Source organism: Podarcis tiliguerta, assembly GCF_965153285.1.
Source record: "Podarcis tiliguerta genome assembly, chromosome: 1".
NCBI lineage: Eukaryota > Metazoa > Chordata > Lepidosauria > Squamata > Lacertidae > Podarcis > Podarcis tiliguerta.
In genome coordinates, this window is record NC_139534.1 from 18387872 (window position 1) to 18407682 (window position 19811).

A 19811-nucleotide genomic window follows, 5' to 3' on the forward strand; every position below is an offset into this window, starting at 1 on the left:
GTGAGCGATGATTCAGTCATCTTGGTAAAAAGCCATTGGGTCGGTCCTGAGTGAATTCTCAAAGGTCAGCCTCATTCGCTAATATAAGCAAGCAGAAGATGCTGCTGCAATCGCTGCTTGAAGAGAGCAAGCACAATGCTTGTTACCCTCAGCATCTCAGCAGTGTTGATATTATATTTACTCTGAGAAGTTGCTTTGGCAGGAAGTCATAATCCGAGACAAACCCAAACCCAAATAAGTCCAAACAAATGAAAGGCTGGCCTGTTTTCCTTCACTGTGCAAGAAGATAATTCCACCTAGTTATTAGCTGGCTTTTTCTGCCACCTAGCGGTAGCACACTGAATTCTTTAAATGAAATAACTGCAGAAATTCTCCACAAGTCCCAACTCGGCCATAGAATTGGAAGCGACCATGACGGTCATCTAGTTTGGAATGTGGGAATCTTTTGTCCCGTGTGGGGCTTGAGCCCACAACCCTATTCCTGCGGAATAGCAACAATAGGTCTTGTGCTCTCAATGGAGGCAGGAGAGATTTGGCCTCCTGTAACAGCCTCTAACGGGATGCGGGTGGCGCTGTGGGTAAAACCTCAGCCCCTAGGACTTGCCGATTGTCAGGTCGGCGGTTCGAATCCCCGCGGCGGGGTGCGCTCCCGCTGCTCGGTCCCAGCGCCTGCCAACCTAGCACTTCGAAAGCACCCCCAGGTGCAAGTAGATAAATAGGGACCGCTTACTAGCGGGAAGGTAAACGGCGTTTCTGTGTGCTGCGCTGGCTCGCCAGATGCATCTTGTCATGCTGGCCACGTGACCCGGAAGTGTCTGCGGACAGCGCTGGCTCCTGGCCTATAGAGTGAGATGAGCACACAACCCTAGAGTCTGTCAAGACTGGCCCATACGGGCAGGGGTACCTTTACCTTTAACAGCCTCTAACAGGATTGGTGATCAGGAGGTCGGCAGTTCGAATCCCCGCAACGGGGTGAGCTCCCGTTGTTTGGTCCCAGCTCCTGCCCACCTAGCAGTTCAAAAGCACGTCAAAGTGCAAGTAGATAAATAGGTACAGCTCCAACGGGAAGGTAAACGGCATTTCCGTGCGCTGCTCTGGTTCGCCAGAAGCGGCTTAGTCATGTTGGCCACATGACCCGGAAAAACTGTGTGCGGACAAACGCCGGCTCCCTCAGCCTATAGATGAGATGAGCGCCGCAACCCCAGAGTCGTCCATGACTGGACCTAATGGTCAGGGGGTACATTTACCTTTTTAACAGCATCATAAGAAGAGAAACGGTGAGGTCATCATCATTGCCATTGATATTCCAGAAAACGATTTAATTTTATTTTAAACATCACTGTCTCACCTCAGAAAGGATATTGTAGAATGGGGAAAGGTTCTTAAAAGGGCAACCGGAATGATCCCTGTGTAGGAAAATAGCAGCATTTGGGTGTTTTTGCTTTTGTTTTTTTAAATTTAGAGAAAAGGTGAAAGTTTATAAAATTCTGCACTCGCTTTGGCAACAATTTCTCTTGCTTCTTTCGATCCTACTATTTTATTTGTTACTTTTGTTTTTCATAGTTTAAAAAAAAACAGTTTGATGAATGTATATGTGATAAAGTATATGTGTGAATGACAGTGTATGTGCAGAAAACAGTTTCATGAAAAGGAGTGGGGTGGTTCTGGTTGTGGGCATGGGGAAAACCAAACAGGTAATGCGCATTAAGGGGGAAGACATTTCTGGCCCCTTTCTGGTGTGTACAACAACATGCAAATGCAACGTGAGACAAAGTGGGGGGGCGGGTGACCTCTCTGCATTTTAAGCCACTAATGTGTGCATAAACTAAGGCTTCATATGTACCATACTTTTAAAGCACCCTTCCAAATCCTGAGAACTACAGGGGGGGGGGGGAGGTTGCTGGGAGTTGTAGCTATGTGGTGTGGAAAACTACAGTTCCTAGGATTTTTGGGGGGGAGTGGAATGGGCTTTAAATGTATGGTATGTACACAATCTACATTTAGCAGCCCCAGTACAAGGCCTGTAACTTTGTGGTTTATTTGAAAGCGAGCTAGAGAACTTCTTTTAACTCAGAAACCTCTGTTTCTATTCTGAACAACTTTGTCATTTCTGAAGGTGACACATTAAGTGAGCCATAGTCCACATGCCAAACATCAGAGTGTAACAGGAACCATGAATTATCCGCTCATGCTAGGCACACATAGCTCAAACAACCGGGTTAGATTTTTTTTTGTCGTGCAAGCCAAGAAGGGAGAGTGTGGGTAGGTAATAGTTAACAACACATCTGTTTCACTTTTGGTTGCTTTCACAATTGGCAGAATAGCTTTACTCGAGTTAGGGTACAAACTCCAGGGCTGGATCTAGACACATTAAAAAAAAAGTTTCAGGAAAACACGTTGCAAACCCCATAATGGGAAATCACATTGCCAAAAGTCGGAACTCTACAGCGCCACCTGGTGTCGCAGCGATATAACACATTTTAAACGCTTTATAAAAACTAATGTAGCTGAGTCCCAACTTAGAGCTATTGCCTTGCTTTTCTTTTTCAAAAATAAAAAATAATCCATGGCTCATGGTTTGTAAGCAGCAGGAGACCAGGATCTGTTCCTGCATGTGGCAAACAAGGGAAGAAGCACATGCACCTCATGAGGGGTTGTCATTCTGTTGACACATTGTGTTGTCGCCGTGGAGTAAAACGAAGCCACTTACATTGCCTTCTGTTCTCCTTTCTTTTAGAACTAGATACCGAAGAGGTTGCCTGCACGCAGAATGGCCAGGTGTACCTGAACAGAGACATTTGGAAGCCGTCCCCGTGCCAGATTTGCGTTTGCGACAGCGGAGCCATTCTCTGCGATGAGATCCAATGTCTCGATGTGCTGGAATGTGAAAGCCCACAGGTCCCTCCGGGAGAGTGCTGCCCTGTGTGTCCAAACACAGCCCGCAATGGATTTGAAGGCGCTATTGGTAAGATTGCTTCAAATGTGATCATCGGGGGCCCAGTTGCATGCTGGGATATATAACAGCTTCACTTGGACGTGTACACACTTGCCTGAGTCCATGTGGCATGGGAGATGGGCACTTTTGCATACTCACCACACCCAGAACACCTAGAACAGGCACCCCGAAACTCGGCCCTCCAGCTGTTTTGGGACTACAACTCCCATCATCCCTAGCTAACAGAACCAGCGGTCAGGGATGATGGGAATTGTAGTCCCAAAGCAGCTGGAGGGCCGAGTTTGGGGGTGCCTGACCTAGAACCTAGGGAGCAGTGCAGTTGTATGTGTTTATGATTCATGTAGTCTTTCCTTTGCAGAAGAGGCAATAGTTAATTCAGTCCATCTAGGTAAGGATATGGTTGTATTGGTCTATTTCCAGTCACTTACAAGTTTGTTCTGTCCTATTGCTGCACAACCCCCCTCAGTTGTTGTTGTTCTTCTTCTTCTTCTTCTTCTTCTTCTTCTTCTTCTTCTTCTTCTTCTTCTTCTTCTTCTTCTTCTTCTTCTTCTCCTCCTCCTTCTTCTTCTTCTTCTTCTTCTTCTTGTTTCCCCCCTTAAAAGAATGTTTAGGGGTACTCTCATTTTGACTCAAGAAAACCACCATTTTATAGTTAAAATCGGGAAAAATAAATACAGTGCAGTGGTACCTCTGGTTACAAATGTTCCTGGTTACGTATGCTGTGGGCACGGCCCCCATCAATCTCAGTCTGTCTTCAGCTAGCCCCCTACCCCACCTGCCTTCTTACTAGAAACCAGTCCAGGGGGCAGCACCGCCTCCAATAGCATACCCTCCAACATTTCTCCGATGAAAACAGGGATGTCCTATTCCATAATACCCCACCCACCTGACTGGGTTGCCCCAGCTTCCAACATATATAAAAACATAATAACACTAGGCCCAGTATACCTGAAGGAGCGTCTCCACCCCCATTGTTCAGCCCGGATACTGAGGTCCAGCTCCGAGGGCCTTCTGGTGGTTGCCTCCACTTTGAGAAGTGAGGTTACAGGGAACCAGGCAGAGGGCCTTCTCGGTAGTGGCGCCCGCCCTGTGGAATACCCTCCCACCAGATGTCAAGGAAATAAGCAACTATCTGACATTTAGAAGACATCTGAAGGCAGCCCTGTTTAGGGAAGTTTTTAATGACTGTTGTTTTAATGTATTTTTAATCTTTTGTTGGAAGCTGCCCAGAGTGGCTGGGGAAATCCAGCCAGATTGGGCTGTGTGTGTAGAAATTAATAATAATAATAATAATAATAATAATAATAATAATAATAATAACAACAACAACAACAACAACAATAATAATAATGCAGGGCTGCCTTCAGGTGTCTTCTAAATGTTGTAGAGTTACTTATCTCTTTGGCTTGGTCACCTAACTCCATACCCTCCAACGTTTCTCTGGTGAAAATAGGGATGTCCCAAGGAAAAGCGGGACCTTCCAGAATCAATTTTTTAAAAAATGGGACGGCTTTTGTAAATCGGGGACTGTCCCTGGAAAATAGGGACCATCCACCAAAGACCTAATGATAGCTCATGTGGTCCATGCTTGAAGTTTTAGGCTATATTCCCAGCCACATATAGCTTCAGTTCCTAACTTCCCTATCTTCCTCTGACAACTGGACCAGTGTTCACACCATCCTAGATTGTTTCCATGGTAACCTACTCCCCGCCCCCCAATTGTTGCCCTGCTGTGCGGTTCATTCTTTACGGAGAATCCGCATGATATTGTTGTCACATCATTGTAGTCTCATTCTTTCCTTTTAATTTTGTATGGCAAACTGGTGCAATCTGGCAGGAAAATGAAACCCGCAATTAAAGTCTTACCTCCCCCTACAACTTCCCATAGAAAGGGAAACTGACAACAGGATATTAAGAAAGGCTATTCAAGGATAATTAAGAGGCTATTCATTGCCAGTCCTTCAGCTGTGACCAACAAGAAACAACAGTGAGGTCGGGCCCTGCAATCAGGAAGTGTTTAATTAACATTGAAAGGACTTTGAATGAAGTTTACTCCTGGATAAACTTTATAAAAGGCCCTCGGTCGTGGAGGGAAGGGGTCGTTGGATGATATGGCATGTCGTTCTAATTCTGCTTCCAACCAATTAACGAGAAGCAGTGCCTCAGCGGTGTATGAGTTCTAGTGGGGAAGCCACACTCGCCAGATTATTGGCCGGAATGGCAGAAATTTTGTGGGGAGGTGGCAGTAGGGGATTGCACCTCCCCCCCCAACAGGTGAGTTGCCGCTGCTTCCTCAGAGCGGGAAGAAGAGAGGTGGCCGGGAGCACTGGCGGAATCAAACTGGTATTTCCGCTGGCGTGTTTGCACCATGCAGACCTCTCCTCTCTCTCCCAGTAAGCAAGAGTGACTCAACTGTTGGGAGGTCAGATGTGCAGTGGTGCCCCGATATGGCATCTGCTGTTGGGGTCCCCCTACTGAGCATGTGATGGTTCGCAATAGGCATAATCCTGGCTGGACTGGAGAGCTGTGATGCACTATATATATATTTTCAGGCAAGAAAAACAAAACTGTGAAGAACAGATGAGTTAGACTAAACCAGGCATGTCCAATGTCTGTTCCGGGGGCCCACCAGTCGATGTAATCTGGCCCCTGTGGTAGTATATGTCTATATTTCCGGTTAAATCCTAAAAAGAAGTTCAACAACCTCCGGGTCAAATTGCAAAAAAAGCTCAACAACTTTAATCCTAAAAAACTCAACTTTGGTCGGCCTTCACGCATGTTAGCTTCATCAAATCTGGCCCTGTTTGAAAAATATTTGGGCACCCCTGGACTAAACCAATGCTACTGTATTTACTCGAATGTAATGCGCACCTTTTTTGGGCCAAATTACGTTGCGGAAATTAGGGTGCGCATTCGATTTGATGGCGCCAGCAAATTTCGGTTTCAAGGTTTTGAAAATTGATGTGCGCATTAGATTCAACGGTACATTAGATTCACATAATACAGCACTCTCTTACAAAATTCAAACCATACAATTTGTGTGGGTTTTTTAAACAGGAAAGGTTTGTTGAACTGCTGTCTTTGTGTTATAGTTCATTTCCTTTGTATGCCCCGAGGAACATAAACTGGATATTTCACTAATTGTTAAGGGAAGAACCTGCAACAGAAGGAAATCTTTGAATTTCTGACCTTCCTTTATACTGGAAGCAAACCAGATTGTGCTCAAGCATGACTGGCATGTGTGTTGAGTACCGTATTTTTCTGTGTATAAGACGCCCCCATGTATAAGAGGCACCCTATTTTTGAGGACTCCAAATTAAGAAAACACCCCTCAGCACTACCTGCGTATAAGATGAGCCCCAATTTTAAACCTATTTTTTGGGTAAAAAACCCCTAGTCTTGTCTACGAAAAAATACGGTAATTCTACTGCGGAGCATGGCGACTTCCAAAATGTGTGGGTGGCTTAAACCACAGAGCCTAGGACTTGCCGATCAGAAGGTCGGCGGTTCGAATCCCCGCGACGGGGTGAGCTCCTGTTGTTCGGTCCCTGCTCCTGCCAACCTAGCAGTTCGAAAGCACGTCAAAGTGCAAGTAGATAAATAGGAACCGCTCCAGCGGGAAGGTAAACGCCATTTCCGTGCACTGCTCTGGTTCGCCATGCTGGCCACATGACCCGGAAGCTGTATGCCGGCTCCCTCGGCCAGTAAAGCGAGATGAGCGCCGCAACCCCAGAGTCGGTCACGACTGGACCTAATGGTCAGGGGTCCCTTTACCTTTACCTATTTTCCATTTGGATTACTTTTGATGACTTGGAGTATGAACAAGAGCTGTACATCTGGTTGTTAGATGATGAAGCAATAAGACAAGATATGGCATGCTTTAATAAGCAGATGGGTGCATTTCACAGGTTTCAGGCCAAAGGCTGCAATTTTCACCCACACAAGCGGAAAGAAGATGATGCCAAAGCTGTAGACTGCCTAAATGCTTTTAAATACATTTGTCAACACCTGCCTAAGCATTATATTATGGCGTGACTTCACATCTGGGCATTTGCTTATAATTAGTATGCATGTTAGAAGGGGCTGGTGCTAAATAGGTTTCCAGCCAGCTGTAGCTCTTGCAAAATTCGATAAAAATGATGAGGGGAGGCAGTATTTAGAAAACATTTATTGGATTATTTGTGCTTGCTGGCCAACTTTTGATTGCATGTAACAACCAGCTAGGTTTAAAGACAAAATATCAACGTTAAAGGAAGCTGTCAGCACATAGCAGATTCAGTCTGTAATCCTATAAACACTTACTTGGAAGTAAGTATCCTTGAGCACAATGGGACTTGATTAAACATACATAGGATTGTGGTCTGAGGGAAGGTTTGCAGAAAAGAGTTTTATTTACAGGAAATGCAAAGTTGCTTCATCTGCGATATAAGCAAAATAAAATTCTGCATTCCTGAAATAGGAAGTATCTTCCCGCAGGATGGCTTAAGCAATTTTCCAGCTTCATTCAATAAATCACACATGTATGCAACTGTCAAAATTAGCAACCTGTGCACCAAAGAATGACTGGGGAGTTCTGCATGTGACATTCCTCCTCTTCTGCGTTTCCACTTTTCCTCCTTGCATCTTGGCTCCTTTGTTCTCTCCTTTCTTGGTAGCAACACAGACCTTTCTCAGGCCCTTGCCTGAGGCTTTCCCTCTTTCTCCATGACTGCTCCTATTCCGTAATCCATGTAACGAAATTCATTCATTTCCCCCTCAGGCCTGTGTTTCTTCCCAACTTTCTCCCCTCAGGCCTCTACTTCTTAAGACGCTTGCCTTTTTGTCTCCTGTTTGATTCAGCCAACCGATCTTTTAACCCGTGAACGTGCTGGCAATTCCCAACACTGTTAGCAGCATGGAGGAAGCTGCCCTGCGCATGTTGGAATTCTGATTTTTCCAGGGTTCTGAATTGTGCAAAAGCCTCTATGACTACACAGAAGACAGAAATGGATGAGAAGTGGAGTTAAAGCGTACCTGTATATTCGCCTCTCCGTGCATGTTTAGTAAAGTCACATTCTGAATGCCTGAATATAGCTCATAACTTCAGGCATGGAAATCATTGTCCGTACACGTGCTGGGAACCCACCTGAGCTAATTTCTCTTCTCTTCTTTCCTTTTCTTCCAGGTAGAGGACGGAAGGTAAGCATTCTCACTTTTCTTTACCTCCCTCTACTAACTCATTACATAAAATGCCACCCTAAGCGCTTTGATGGTAATTTGAAAAAACTTCAAGGAACCTTAAATAACATATCTCTCACAAATTAATTACAATGGTACCTCGGTTTTTGAACATCTCCACTGATGAACATTTCGGTTTTCGAACGCCGTAAACCCAGAAGTAAATGCTTCGGTTTTCGAACGCGCCTCGGAAGTCGAACATGCCACGTGGCTTCCGCTGAGCACAAGATCCTGACGCCTAGCTATCAGCTATTGAGTTTTCGGTTTTTGAATGTTTCAGAACTCGAATGGTCTTCTGGAAGGGATTACGTTCGAAAACTGAGGTACCACGGTAATATGCAAGAGCAAACACAGGAAAACCATTGAGATCTTTCAGGATTTATGTAGATGATAGAGATTCCTTAGAAAGGCAGGGACGAGTGAGAGATACAGACTTTCTGGTGCTGGTACAAATAAGCTGCAACTATTGAAGTCATAGTGGGAGGTCTGTTGGATTTTAAACACTGCAGGAGGTCATAGCACATGGGCAGAAGGATATGTATACCCCTTCCTTGAGTAAATATTCTGAAGGCAAGTACAAAGAAAACAGTTTAGATGATGGAATGACCTATCATAACAATATAATAAAAAGCAGAACAGCTAGTATAGAACAGGGATGTCCCACAGGTTGATTGTGATCTACCAGTCGTAGATCATCCCTGATCGTGGGGCATCCCTGGTCGATTCTGGTCAATTGTGTCATCCTGGTCAATCGGCCAAAATAATAATAATAATAATAATAATAATAATAAATTTTATTTATACCCCGCCCTCCCTGGCCAGAGCCAGGCTTAGGGCGGCTAACACCAGTAAAATTACAATAAAAACATAATGGGGGGGGGGGAACCAATTTAAAATACAGGTTAAAATGCAATTTAAAATGTAGCCTCATTTTAAAAGTAGCCCATAGATCAAAACTATAAGGGGAAGGAAAACATAAGGGTCAGACTGAGTCTAAACCAAAGGCCAGGAGGAACAGCTTTGTCTTGCAGACCCTGCGGAAAGATGTCAAGTCCCACAGGGCCCTAGTCTCTTGTGCTCATGTGACAGAGCGTTCCACCAAGTACTAAAAAGGCCCTGGCCCTAGTTGAGACCAATCTAACCACCTTGCGACTTGGGACCTCTAAAGTGTTGTCATTTGTGGACCTTAAGGTCCTCCGCTGGGCATACCAGGAGCTCAAAGCTCAACAACTTTGGTCAATCCAATGGGTAGATCACTGCCATTTATTTTTTTTAGTGGGAGTAGATCACAGTCTCTTAGAAGTTAGACATTGCTGGTATAGAACAAGCATCACAGAGCAGAATAAAAACCGCATTCAACTGATATTTTAAAAAAAGGCCTGAGAACATTAAAAAGTCTTCAACTTGTGCTGGAAGAATACAAGAGTACATCCTTGGGCAGAGCATTGCAAATAAAGCTTCTCACTGCTCATCACCCACCCGATTTTAGAGATGGGGAGCATGAGACTCTGATGAAGATCTCAAGGTTTGGTTAGATACATGCAGGAAAGAGAGGTTCTTCAGGTACCCAGATCCTGCCTCAAGTGTGGGGAACCTATAGTTTTTGATGGACTCTGACTCCCACCATCCCTGACCGTAGGATATGTTGACTGGGGCTGATAGGAGATGGCATCTGACAACATCTGAAGGGGCCACAGGTTTCTCATCACCATCTTAAGTCATGACAGCTGGATCTATGTTCATGTGAAAGGAGATCTCTCCCTGCCCCCACCCCCAGACTGTGTACTCTTTGTGGAGCACAGATAGATTCATTTTGAAGGGGAGAAAATACAAGAACCGGAATGCACCCCCCACCCACCCCCACCCGCTGGACATCTAGAAGTTTGCTCCCTCTTGCAGCAAAGCTTCTTTCACCCATATCCATGACCAGGCTTTAGGTAACTGCACTGATTTAGCCTTTAATGCTAAAAGAGATTTTCAGGTTTTCTAATAATTTGGGACCTCCCCCTCCTCTTGCATAATGTCATCATGTGTTTTATGTGGAATGTTGAAAAGCATTTTCTCCACACAATCTTCCTTATTATTGTGCTGTCAGAAATAACGTTTGTTTCCAACCCTGCAGGGTCAAAAAGGAGAACCTGGAATTGTGCCAGTGGTAAGTTGTTGCTGGGTTCCTTTGTTTATGGTTTCCATTTTAATTTTCACTGATATGACTCTTTACGGGGCATAGTAGGTCAACAACTTTATTAGAGGCATTTTTGTTCCATCTTTTGGTCCTTAGATTCCCCCCGCCCCCGCCCAAAGATAGGTTGCAATAAAACAATAACAGTTGTCAAATCATGGTGTACAGTAATCAGTAACTTGTGCGTCAAGGCCTCGTGACCTCTTTGCCTCTGATATAGTAAAATATAGTACAGTGGTACCTCTGGTTGCGAATGGGATCCGTTCCGGAGGCCCGTTCGCAACACGAAAAGCCCGCAACCTGAAGTGCCATATCTGCGCAGGCGCGCGGTGTGATTTGGCGCTTGTGCGCATGTGGCGAAACCCGGAAGTAACCCTTTCTGGTACTTTCGGGACGCCGTGGGATGCAACCTGAAAAAACGTAACATGAAGCAAACGTAATATGAGGTATGACTGTAAAATAACCAGACAGGACAATGAACATAAGTGAAGAATGGGTCAAATAGCCCACAACTTTATTTATTGCAGATGTGAAGGTTTTGGCTTAGGCACTGGATATACCATTTTAAATCCAGCCCAGCCCATCTGCTGGGAGTGTTGTCTAGGGTTAACCCAACCTTGGGGGGCAGGGGCTATGACCTACATCAAATAGGGCCCCCCCCACTGGGGTCCCCGTTTGAGGAGTGCTATGGCCCTTGCCCCTGCCTGGGTGTCCAGACAGAAGCAGCTCCTCATTGATCCCTTGAATGAAATCCCCTTTCCCACGGAGGGGCAGGCAGAGGCTACAACCTCTCTTCCATCCAAGACGAAGCCGCACAAAGTTGTGATGATTGCTATGGAGCTGGCTGATCTCACCGGGAGAATCCGCGACCGGAAAGAAAAGGAACACCAAGAAGACTGGAAGAAATTTAAAGAATATTTGAATAAATATTGTAATATGAAAGACATGTAATCACTTGGAAGAATCAATTAGGCCTAGGATTAAATTAGGATCAAATATATAAATAAGAAAATGTACGATAAGAAAAGTGATATGGTATTATGAAATAATGATTTTGGAAACTGCTACATATAATTACTAAGAAATTCAGATGGAAGAGATTTGAGGAAGTCAAATAATATGTTTATGAAGATGGATTCTAATTAATTAAGTAAGTGTTAGTGTAGTGAAGATTTGTTGTATTTTATGTTTTATATTCTTTTTTCTGTGTTATTTTTTTCCTTTATTATTGTCAATCTTTTCTTTTGTTATATTTATGTATAGAAAATAATAAATATTATTTATAAACAACAACAACAACAACAAAGTTGTGACGATTGCTATGAGGAAGGCAAAAACCACAGGGCCAGGGCCTATATGCCAAGTGGAAAAATTCCTGCCCAGTCCCAGTGGCCAACAGTGTCCCTAACAAGTCCCTAACTGAGAGATGTGTGTCTGTGTGGGAAGTGAAAATACATAGCCGCCAGATAGCTTTTTAACGTACTTACAGTGTTTGGTTTTTCATTTCCGGCTCTTGCTCCTTCTGCAGAAAATCTGTGGAAATGTTAATGGAGTCTGTCAGACAAAGAGAGAGAATTCTTGCTGAGAATCATGCTGCAAATTATTGCCACAAAATACATGCTACACTTCACTAAGTTGTGATCTGTTATTAAACTTGTTCTCTGTCCTTAGGTTACAGGTATTCGAGGCCGGCCGGGACCAGCTGTAAGTAATCACTAACTCCAGTATTCTTTAAAGAATGTGGAATATTCTCCCAGTGTGCACTTTCTTCTTATCTTTGGCAGCTGTTCTGATCTCTTCCTTTCAGAGTTGGTTATTGCGTCTGCCTTTTGTGGGGCATGCTGAATAGCCAAGCTATAGTTCTTATTTATATGATTGTTAGTGGTTGCTGTGCATGAGGTCTTTCATATAGATTTCCCAATCGGTTTTCATTTCCTATTGCTCTTCCTGCACTTTAGACTTCACATATAATACTTAGGAAAGAAAGTCCCCCCCCCCATGCTTCCCTGTACTTAGATGGTCCCAAGTGACGTGTGTGAGTGTTTGCATTTGCAAACATGGAGTAGGGACAAGGGATTTGCAGTAGTAGGGTTGCAGGATGGAGGGGGGGAGTTAAGCCATCTCTCCTTGCCTGATGCTTCTGTGCTCCAAATCCTGCAACTCTGCCCCTGCAAAGTTCTCTAACATCAGCTGCCACCTGAGTTTCATTGCACTCTTTGGCAATGTAACATTTGGTCTCACCTTGAGTGGAAGTGAACGATCTCAGATCCAGGGTTAAGAGAAAAATAGCTTTCAGTAGGCAGGCAAAAATAACACTGTCAGGCAGCTCAGAATGGTTGGCTTGCTTGTGTTTTCACATAGCCATCTGGTTTGCCACTGTGAGAACACAATGCTGGACCAGATGGGCCCTTGACCTGACCCAGCAGGGGTCTTCTTATACATACGTTCCACAACTTTGTAAAGTTTATTTTAGGTTGCTGACTTCTTGTCCCCATCTGCATACATGTCAACTGTCCCACTGTGATCAGGACATCCCAGAATTACAGAAGCTGTAGGATCTTGGGTTGTCTCATTTGGGCTCCCGCAAGAGTGTGACCCCATCAGATGCCATTTTGGGGGGGGGGGCATGATCTCACCTGAGTCTCGTGATTTTCTCACGTGCCCTGATTTTCCTCTGCGGGATGTTGGAGAGTATGCATCTGATGTTTAACCAGTGGTCTCTGGGCAATTCTTCACGTGTTTTTCCTTTAACCCTCAGTAGTGAACTTTTTAGGGCAATATGGGCCATGGTTTATGGCAGTGGCTTCCGAGCACTCTGCCTTCAAAGAGGACATTCTATGTTGGCTCCTTTGCTGAGGAACTGCTGTGCATCTGCCACAGAACTCTAGCCTGAAGATTCTGGAGCAGATTTAGAACCCACCATCAGTTCATGTGATTGTGGGATTCATGTGATTGTAGGGATTCATGTGATTGTAGGGATTCACTGCTGTCCTGCCTGAGCTGAGAACAAGACCTGGAGAACACACCCAACATTCCTCTGTGTCTTCATATTGCTGCAGAAGATTAGTAATGCTGGGTGGGCTGCTGTTCAGGAAAGCTAACCAGCTATTACCAAACTTCTCACTGACCAACTCCTGAGAAGCTTACAAGGCTCCATGGAACACAGTTTGAAAACTACTGTGGCAATGCAGTTAGTCACAGAGGACTCAGATGCATGGAGCCAAATGAGAGCAGCTTCAACGTTAACAAGACAATGAATCCACGTTTCATGAAAGAGATAATTACTTAACTTCCATACTGTGCTGTGCTCATTATGCTATTTCAAAATATATGCATATGTCCCTAACAGTTCTAATTGTTGGTCTAGGGGCCTCCGGGATCTCAAGGACCAAGAGGAGACAGAGGACCAAAAGGAAGACCTGTAAGTTGTTAACATATACTTTCAAGAACCTTATTTAATATATTATGTTCTCCACACTTGCAGCAGGCGTGGTACCCCGGATTGACCTCCTGTTGGAAGGAAAGATTACTGGATACATACAGTATCTTGTAATGCTTGGTTTGTCTGCAAATTTATTTGCAAATATGAATGCATTGCATAGCTAGACCAAAACAGAAAAGGATGACTCAACATCCCCAGTGATGATGGTCAAGAAACCATCCTTTGATCAATCAATTACTGGTAAAGTGTCAAGGGAACTTGAACAAAAGGCTAGATGAAAAGCAAATAATCTGCCTTCTACAACTTGGTGCCAAATATGCCTTTAGTGTCTTGTTTCATTGCAGAGCTGCATTTTGAAGTAGAAAGGGTGTATTTCTGCATTGCTTCATGATCACATCAAGCACGGGTCTGGCACAAATTGGCCAAGTGATGGTATGGAATGTTTGCAGTCCAACCTCTGTAAGAGATGGGGAACGAGGCTGTGTCGCAACTGAAGTTGGCTAGAGTTTTAAACCTGTCTCAGATCCTTTGTAGGGACGCGGGTGGCGCTGTGGGTTAAACCACAGAGCCTAGGACTTGCCGATCAGAAGGTCGGCGGTTTGAATCCCCACAACAGTGTGAGCTCCCGTTGCTCGGTACCTGCTCCTGCCAACCTAGCAGTTCGAAAGTACGTCAAAGTGCAAGTAGATAAACAGGTACCATTCTGGCGGGAAGGTAAACGGCGTTTCCATGTGCTGCTCTGGTTCACCAGAAGCGGCTTAGTCATGCTGGCCACATGACCCGGAAGCTGTACACCGGCTCCCTCGGCCAGTAAAGCGAGATGAGCGCCGCAACCCCAGGGTCGGTCACGACTGGACCTAATGGTCAGGGGTCCCTTTACCTTTACTTTACAGATCCTTTAGATCGGGGGTGCTAGCCAATGAGGTGCCCTCTAGATGTTGTTGAACTAAAGTTCCCAACATCCCAGTGGTGGAATAGGTCAGTGCATCTGGCTGATAACCAGAAGGTTGGTGGTTCAAGCCCACTCAGGTACAGCTGTGGGGAGGATTCTATGGCTGGCTGGGCTGTTGGGAGTTGTAGTCCAACAACAGGGCCCTACATTGACTACTCCTGCTTCAGACAGGGGCAGCTTTGTGGGCTGGGCTGGGATGAGGACGCAGCGGATAGGAAAGATAAGGGGCACTGCGTTCGGAGGCAAGCTGTCTGAAGGAGAGCTACAGAATAAACAATGAACTGGGAGTATAGGAGCCTGAGGAAAGAGGAGCAGAAGGAGGCTTGATGAAAAGGGCAGAGAAGACAGGGAAAGAGTTAATGAGAGACAGGCCTCTGGAAAAACCTTGCAGAGCTTTAAGGTCATGATGGTGCTGTGGTGGTGGTGGTGGGGTTTAGGGAGGCAGGAATGCTAGGGAAAATGACTAATCGGCGGGATGACTAAAAAAGAAAGCTGGGGAAAGAAGTAGTGGCTGCAAAGATGAGTCCCGAGGAAACAATGGGTGGTGGTGATGTGGAGATGCAATAACAGAGCCAAGGAGAAATGCAAGAAGGAGGCACAAGCACATAGGACCTGCGATCAGGAGGGAACATATTGTATGGGCTGGAAGGAAGCAGGCAATGATGTCTTGGAAGACTGGTAACTGTGGGCCAGGAAACAAGAGGATATAGGATTGCTAAAACCTTCTGTCTAGACTGGGGTGAGGAGCCTATGGCCCTCCAAATGCTGCTGAACTCCAACTCCCATCAGACCAAGCAAACATGGCCAGGTATGATGGGGGTTGCAATACAGCAAGGTCTGTACTGGCCCAAAGGACCAAAGTTTCCCCACTCCTGGTCTAGACCTTGGGAAGGCTAGTGTACCTTTAAGAGTTACAGAGAAAGGGAATTCCTTTGGCCACTTGTGGGTTGCACCATTATGAGTTGGCGATGTTAAGGGAGCAAGGAGGGCCAAAAGACTCTACTGACTGTCTCTGTCTCTCTGGGTTGAATTTCACATATTGATTTAAACAAGCCATCCAGTTCCTTGGCTGCAAGCACTTCATTATGTTGTCATGTTTCCCAAATCTATTTTAGGCCCTGAGTTAATGAGGAAGCAATGCAAGAATAATAGTGTGTTATGGTGCCATCTCGTGGTTCTCCATAGGCAACTACGCCATTGCAATATGCACTGCATTTTGGGACAAGTTGACATAAGAAGCTGCAGGGCTAGCCTCTAGCTAATGCTTATTTTTAAAAACTCGAATCTTTTGTTTTGAGGCAGCGATCCACCAGTGCAGTGGAATTCTAATATTCTTCATTTTAAACTTCTTCTTTTTAAGGATGAGAGTAGATATCAGTCTTAACCCCTTAGTATGGTGCTCAGCTTTATACCCCGCGATATCATCCTGAAATAGAAGGAATTTAGGCTTGTTCACATGTTCCACTGAATGCAAGCACAAGTTGGCTCTTCACATGTGCAAGTGCTTGTGTGAAAGACTGTGCACTTGTTGATTTGTTGTGTACATACAGGTAGACAAACTGTACACTCGTTGAATACAACGTGTGAAGACCCCTGTAGTCATAAGGAAATACAGCGCAGTCCATGCTTCAGATAACCTGCACTTGAAAAATACTTTAGAGATGGGACATTTATCAGAGAATACTAACACCAAATTTGCTGGCTCCAGCAAGGCAACACCTAAGCCCTCTTCACACAACAATAACTGTGGATATGATGAAGATGTGGAGGGGAGGGGAAGCGGATTTGAACCAACCTCCATTTGTTGGAACATCAGAGGGTCGTAGCACCATAGGTTGCACAGGGTTCTAGACTCTGCACAGAGAACCTGCAAGCTTTTTTCAGATTTTCTGAATGAATGCTTAGAGGCTGGTGGGGGGAGGATGGTAGACACCAGATGAGCAGTAGCAAGATTCCAAGGGGTTCCAGGCACTCACCCAGGGTCTGTGTTCCTTTGGAGAATTGAGACACGGCAGAGACTGCTGTAGCTTTAAGAAATATGGTTTATTCACCTAATTACACTTTCAGTCTGTAGGGAGGAAGTCCAGATTTTACAGCATGGTTTGTTCCCCCACAGCAGTGCAGCCCTGGAATCCAAGGCATCTCTCCCAGCCAGCCTTCAGCCAGCCTACCCAACATGGATCCTAATCTTTTCTCTCCCCCTTCTTCTTCCCACCACACCTTGCTCCAAAGGCTCTTTTTTCCTGCCCCATACCCAGTTACCCTGGCAGCCTTCCAAACCCTGTCTCTCTTCACACCCCAGGACAAGGGAGGAAGACAGTTCTCTTGCATTGCTAATAGCCCTCAGTGGTTCTGTATTGTTTCTTAACTTCCCTTGCTTGGCTGGATCAATTTGCTTAGGCTAGCTCTGAAGCTGGTATTTCTCCCTTCACATTTCAAGTAATCAAAATCCTGCCATTTATTAATTTCTAGGATTTAGGGGTCCCCCCCCAACCTATAACAATATTTAGAAAACCAATGTTCAGTTTTGTTTTGTTATAATCAAAACATGGTACATAGTATGACCACTGCAAGTTTCAGAATGCCTCAGATTTCTGTTGTGGTGATGTTATTTTGGCTGGCTTCTCAATCTCGATAGTTAACACTGAACAATGGCACCTTCAGAAGCCCCCATTTGACGTTTCATTTCACCTGTGGGAGCCTACCTTCTTCTTGAGTTAGAATCTCTCACCTGAGCAATATTTCTATATTCCTAGGGGTTTTTTTATTTAAAAAAACCCCCAAGCATAAAATACACTTGGTCCTGTGCTGCAGGTGAGAGGAAGATGAGGTGAAAAACATGAAGAGGAAGCACATTTGTAGTTCATATCAAAAGGCCATCCCTTCCTATTGAAGATGCTGCTGGGCAGAACTTATCTATTCTCCTCCTGAACTCTCATACTCAGCTACTAAGTGACTCATCCATTCAAAGTCAAAATGGCAGAGCCCTGTCGCAAATGAACAAGGCTATGAAGTGCGCGAGGTTACCTCAGATGAGTCACCACAGATTTTATTCCAGACAGCTCCATGAAATATTTCTTCTGTTTTCCTCATTCCTCCCCTGCCTCACTGTCATCCAAACAGCCTGTTTGGCTATATGCCTTGTTCTGAAAAAGAAGCTATCATGCGGAATTATGTTGCTATAAATCTTGGACCGTGTGCCATGGAACCCAAGAGGTTCCTTTCAATTTGCACCAGTGTGAGTGAAAAACGATAGAGTGGAGTAAATGACAATCTGGGGGAAACCTGAATTGCTGCTTGCTCCGACTGAGCCCTAAAGAGCTCCCTAAATCTGTTTCGGAGGGTGCCTTAACCCTATGGAGCAGATTTAGAGGGAGGTATAAATATTGAAATACTTTATTGTCACTTGTACAACTTGTATACAGTGAGATTACACGAGCACCCCCCACTCAGCTCTCTTAGTCTTAATTCCCCTCATTTACTGACGCACACCCACCAAACCCAAAAGTCAGTTGCCCTGTTATCTTTTCATTCAGCAGCCTAACAGTCCAGGGATAGAAGCTGTTTTTTACCCTGTTGGTGCGACTAATCATGCTTCTATATCTTCTGCCTGAGGGCTGGCCAGGGTGTGAATCATCCCTGAGAATTTTCCTCACTCTCCTGAGGCAACATTCTTCCGCTATTTCATCCAGCGGATTCACAGGACAGCCCATAATATCTTGTGCTGTATTCACCACCCTCTGTAGGCACTTCCTATCAGATGATGTCAAAGGGCTGGAAGGTTGAGCGGGAATTGGTGAATATTGCCTCCCCCCCTGCTTCCCACTGACAAATTCCTTCTACCAGCAGACAGAATGAACTGGATGCCACCCTTAGTTCTTAGTTCTGAAATCCTTCTAGGAGAAGGGGGGGGGAAATGGTATCGAAGTCATAATCGCCCGTTTGATGTTTCTGGCTTTTAAAAAGAAACCATGGGTGGAAACGTTCAGCCCAAAAGTAGATTGTTTTTGCCAGGTTCTGCTGGAATGAATGGGATCTGTGTGAGAATGGACGTTATCTAATAATTTAAGATCCGTTTCAAATGTTACAGCTCCCATCTTAAGGCTGGTGGGAAAGCTGTGGTGCAGAGATGTTGACTCTGTTGGTCTGTGAGCATCTATTCGTGAGTTTTCATTTCTTTCTGCAGCAGAGTTCCTTTTACAGAAAAGCTTTTCTGCATCTTTTTCTTCTTTACAACAGCAGCAGCGGCATTCCAGCTCCTAATGAAATTCCCACTGCACGAATAAACACCATTTGGTTCTGTTTCTCAGAATCTTTCTTATTTGCAAAACTTTACACTGGTCATTAATAAATAGCTAAAAAACAAATCAAGCAACATAATGCTTTCCCTCTTTTAGCCATCCGGCCAGAGATCTAATGCTGACTTATTCACATGCTCATTTAGCCTTAATTGATCACATGACCTAATAAAGGCACCTGTTGTTGGGGGAATTTTCTGTTGCCTAGCAGCTTGTTTAAGACCATTTTCAAGTGCCTTCTAGAATATTCCAACAGACTCCATGTGAGGGTTGAAACTTCTGGAGTTGTGGCCATACTGCTATAGGTACCTTCACCTTGCCTAGGTACCTTCAGTAACAAGAAGGGCTCTCTGTATTCATCATGAGCGTGCCGAGTCTAATTTGGAACTTTGTTGGTCTGTTTATGTTCTGCAGATACCTGTACTGATTTTTACTCCTTCTCTTTTTAGGGTGCACGTGGTCCTCCAGGAATAGATGGGGAACCTGGTATACCTGGACAACCTGGCGACCCTGGGCCTCCCGGTCAACCATCCACAGGGCCAGATGGAGTGGGCAGAGTAAGTGACGTTTGTCTTGGACACTATGAGAAGAGAAACTCAGGGTAGCAGCCTGCAGGCTGATGTTTGAACTTCAGGATTTAAAACTTACACAATAAATGTAGAAATGTTTTGAATTTTCGGTTGCTTTCAGTTTAATCTTCCCTTTGGATGGAGACATAGGGTGGATCCACACAAAGGGGGGGAAACGCTATAAATAAGTCAGAA

At 44.8% G+C, this 19811-nt stretch overlaps 1 protein-coding gene across 1 annotated transcript in view; it reads left to right on the forward strand.

Annotated features, from left to right (window-relative positions):
* Positions 1–19811, forward strand: part of COL5A2 (collagen type V alpha 2 chain) — a 208781-nt gene that overhangs the window by 107403 nt on the left and 81567 nt on the right. The window contains exons 6-11 of the mRNA XM_083405532.1: positions 2738–2965; positions 8121–8134; positions 10296–10328; positions 12027–12059; positions 13723–13776; positions 19497–19604. Of these exons, the coding sequence (XP_083261658.1) occupies positions 2738–2965; positions 8121–8134; positions 10296–10328; positions 12027–12059; positions 13723–13776; positions 19497–19604 (470 nt within the window). The remainder of the gene's footprint in view (positions 1–2737; positions 2966–8120; positions 8135–10295; positions 10329–12026; positions 12060–13722; positions 13777–19496; positions 19605–19811) is intronic.